The 4,598-nt window shown below is 39.4% G+C and overlaps 1 protein-coding gene across 1 annotated transcript; it reads right to left on the minus strand.

Moving 5' to 3' along the window:
• Positions 1 to 60: 60 nt before the first annotated feature.
• Positions 61 to 3,897, minus strand: LOC115242665 (guanine nucleotide-binding protein G(i) subunit alpha-like). The gene is made up of 3 exons (XM_029819129.1): positions 3,217 to 3,897; positions 636 to 820; positions 61 to 429 (listed from the first exon to the last, which is right to left on the minus strand). The coding sequence occupies exons 1-3, from the start codon at positions 3,335 to 3,337 to the stop codon at positions 70 to 72; spliced, it is 666 nt and encodes a 221-aa protein (XP_029674989.1). The 5' UTR covers positions 3,338 to 3,897; the 3' UTR covers positions 61 to 69.
• Between the last annotated feature and the right edge of the window lie 701 nt (positions 3,898 to 4,598).

Raw genomic sequence — 4,598 nt, forward strand, 5'->3', positions numbered from 1 at the left:
GTTTTTTGTAAAAACTTTTTGACGCGCACGTGTTTAGAAATGATTCAATGAATGACTCAATATCATCAATTAACATAATACTAGATTAAGACAAATTATATAAATATCTTTGAGTAATAAATGAAGTACACGTCGAACATACTTGAAGTGTAGACCCTTGAAGGAAAAATGCGTCTCCACGATTCCCGTAGTTTTGACACGCGTCCGCAGAACATCCTGCTGTGTCGGGATGTAATTGTGTTGCGATATGCGGTCAAGTGCGTTAAGATAGTACGCTGCCGAATCGTTGAGCAGGTATTCTCTGTTACGCGTGAAACAAAGCTGCACTCCCGCGTCCTGCCATAATCGTTTCATTAATAACGCTAGATCCCCTGTTAGTTCACCTTCCTCTGCCGCCGATGCGAGGGTGAAAAATTGTCGCGCCATATCCTACAACGCAAACACAAGGCCGATATTACCTAATGTCAGTGGGGCACGAATAAAGTGCCATTGATAATGAGCAATGTTGTCGAGTGTTGATGCAAAAAGATTTATCGTCTCCCTCTCAAATTTTGTTTCAAATAAAACTATTGATAAGTTTTATGTATACGATAAATCTTTTGCATCAATTTAATAGAAAGATATAAAAACTTTACCGCTTTATTGGGATCAGCAAAATCAATCCTAAGCTCCCCCATAGCTCTTATTATTGTCATTAGACTCTGTATTGTATTGCTGTATACTACTTTTGTGTACTGCTCACATTCCTCTCTACTGTAGCCCGTCTCGTGAATGATTTTCATTTGTTTCACTATCGTGGACTTGCCAGACTCGCCAGCACCTTGAATTTTAACACATTAAATATATATGTTACATATTAAATAAATTATCATTGCAAGTATATATATGTAGTGATAATAATTGTTGGATTATGTAAATGAGATTATTGCTCGAGTAAGAGTGTCATATGATCGAGAAAGTTGCAAGCCTTCCTTGACATAATAATTAAAATTGTTACCACATCATACAATGTTAATATTTATTTGACGTATGACTGACAGCTATTTTTTAATCAATGTGAATCTATACAAATACACTCGCACTTGAGATATTTTGCTAAGTCGTACAAACGAATTCAATTAACCGATTAATCATCGGCCTTTCCATTGTGTAAAGTTTCGTTCGATTGATTCGCGATTTAGCCAGTCATCCTGTCGGAGACCACTCGTTCTCGTTCGAGGAAGAACAATATTTTTTCCCTAAGTGAGACGAAGATATATATATTATGTCTCTTGGAGAGACGTAATCTCGTGATTCACACGCGGCCGATGATTCAAGTTTCCCGTAACGTTGCACGCGTTCTATTCATTCGCGTCTTTGCACATTCTCGATCAAAACTTGTCAAAAATTTTGAAATTCTTCGATTGACAATATTAAGCAATATTAAATCACTCATTATTGTCAAGATATATAATATCGAATGATCAATATTAAATATCTAATATTTAGTGATTAATTAAAATTCAAAAATCTTTAATTCAAATTCAGAAATATATCATATATTGAAAAAATATTTACATATTTCATATAGTTTAAGTAATTCCAATTTTTTCAAAACCATGGCACCAAATAAATTTAATCATGGATTTAAAAAATATATTCCAATTTTGCAATATTTTAAATACAAAATATATAGATATATACATAATTTTATGACTCTCTATAGTTAATAGGATGACTTAATAGCTTTGGGACGCTGCGTAACTTCTTTTTAAGAAAACCCATTCTCTCTCTCTCTCTCTCTCTCTCTCTCTCTCTCTCTCGCGAAGAAACAGTTAAATCGCAGTTGTGATGAACAAAATAACGAAAGCAATTTTGCCTTCACAAGCGTGTCTATGTTTTATAATGTAGAATGTAGAAGACGTGAAATATGACACACATATACACGTACATAGGAAATTAGATAACTATTTTGTACTAAATTCTTTTGATTAAAATATTTTTAGTCAATATATGCGTTTATTTTTTTCAGTTGGCGCTATTTTTGATACTACATTATTTTTGTAGGATATATTTTACACAATTAAAATAGTTTGTAGAATATATATATATATATTTTACAGAATTAAAATAATGTATAAAACAGATTTTTACGTTTTAAAATAATATTATTTTGTGCAAATTAAAATAACTAATTTTTAGATTTTCACAAATATAATGTAGAAGACGTGAAACATGACACACATATACACATACATTTCGAGAAGCGCTCGCGAAAAAGGATACCGCAGAATTCATGCAATCGCGAAAGCGTATTATCCGAAAGACACCGTGTCACCGCGAAACGTTAGGAAAGCGCTCTTCGCTTGAATTAGGGCCACCTTTCTTATAAACCACACGCGTTTACAGCTCCTTTTTCCTGTACAAACATAAGTTCATGACTCACGAAAAGTTAGAGTTCTTTCTTGACACAGAATTCTTGTACGCAGAATCCCAGAGTGAAATATATTCAGCGATTCTTGGAAGGAGAAAAAGAGAAAAGTACAAAATATATATAAAAGATATTACTAAATTGAGTAGGATCTACAGTCGCGGAAGAAACACAGAATCTCTCGAAGCGATCTCGCGTGCCATCAACGTACACACCGTTGATTGCAACAGATTCGTATCGAGAAGGGAAAACGAATTAAAAACATTATATTTCATGAAAAAATACTAAGCCAAGAATTTATTTAATATATAATAATGTCAAGGAATATTTATGTATATTTATATAAAGCGAATATTAAATAATAGGGTCTAAAATAATTAATCTGTTACACTATGTTACTCTCTACTTTAAACGAAAGAAGGATATATTTGCGATTGTCTTTTGGAAGAGTAGGAGAATGGAAAAGCTACTCGAGAATGTAAGCGGAGAGCGTAGCTAACGATAAGAGGAACGGACTAATTCTATGGATCATGGTTTACGCGGCGCCTTCGGGAGCGTTCGGCGAGCGTACGTCCAATACACGATACAAGGCGAGGTGCGAGTAGAAAGAGAGAAAATGAAAGAAAGAGAGAGAGAGAGAGATCGCCATCGAGTAGGGGATGCAAATTTGCCATCGTCTTCCGAGAAGCGGAACCGAAAAAGCGGGATCACGGCGTTACATCCGTCCTCGTCCCGTCCTGCACGAGTGAGACGTATCGGGTACGAGGTATCGGAAGTCACCGGGTTCGAAGGGAAAGGGCATTTACCGAGCAGCAGGAGCTTGACCTCGCTGGCGGTTCGCTCGCCATCAGCGCGGAGGTCCTTGTCGATCTTTTTGGATCGCTCGGCGGCCTCCTTCTCGCCGGTGGTGCTCACGGCGCAGCCCATCCCGCGCCCTCGCCGGTGACGAATCCTTTCAGCACGTCGTGATGACGATAACGATGATGACGATGGTGTTGATGGTGAGATCGTCGCGAGCCGTCCAACCGATCCGTCACTCACACCGATCCACCAGCACCATGCACCAAGTATTCCACACCACCGCACAGTTGAAGGAACCACCGCCGCTGCCGCCGCCGCCTCCTACTCCTCTTGACACTTGTTGCACGGACGACGTCGTGTGGGAACCGCCCGCACGCGGTCGCGCTCGCATACACGTACGCGAGAACGCCCGACGATCCACGCTCATACAATACACTTACACATGACAGGCGCGCGTGCGTGCTCTCGATCGCGCACGCAGCTGCGCGGATGCGTTCTCGCGGCGTCGAATTCCCGGCGCGTCGACGTTCACGAGGAGGAACGGCGTTTCCTTAAACGGGATGACGAGAACGCTAGGATGATGACGCGAACGAGAGAACCCGGCGTTCAGGGTAAACCTGGATAAACTGATCGCTCTCGCGTCTCCGCTTCGGTGGCTGATAGCGGCGTGCGAGCGATGAATCGTATCGCACGACGCTAGCGCGTAGTAATTAAAGTCGCAACTAGGTCGCGCAAGTCGCCGTTGTTGAATCGGATCGCGCCGGCGATTGGTCAACGCGTCACGTGTACATCAGCCGCGCGGCCAATCGAAACGCTCGACGCCAGCTACCGCGCATGCGCACGCTTCCGCGTGTCGCTCGCGTCTGTCATATGCAGAATGTAGATTGGTATTCGAAACGCCCGATCTACGTCTCGTTTCGATCGATGGCGATGTTCGAATACGAATGTATTGATTAGAATGCAGGGGAAGTCTGAAGGAGAATCTGTTGCGTTTTATATGCGGATTAGTCCTTTCTCTCTCCTTCTCCCAGATGTTTTTAGAGTATTGGTATTTATTTTTATGAAAACTATTATTTCAAGAATTAATATATCATATAGTTTTACATTGAAATTGTTCAGAGCACAAATCAGAAGATTTCTCTTCAAAGAATTATATATGGTATGAAAGAGGATCACGGTAAGGGGAAGATCCAATAGTAATTTGAATATATCTTCTATACTTGTGAAGAAAATCGAAATTTAATATACTAATAAATTTTGTAAAAAATAAATTGTTTTCTATTTGTATTTAATAAGTTTACATACACACATTTATACATGATTGCATTTGTGTATTCACAATTCTTTTCACATACAATACAATAATTCAGATGACTATTATAGTAAC

Source organism: Formica exsecta, unplaced genomic scaffold (genome assembly GCF_003651465.1).
Source record: "Formica exsecta isolate Colony F162 unplaced genomic scaffold, ASM365146v1 scaffold614, whole genome shotgun sequence".
NCBI classification, from domain to species: Eukaryota; Metazoa; Arthropoda; class Insecta; order Hymenoptera; family Formicidae; genus Formica; species Formica exsecta.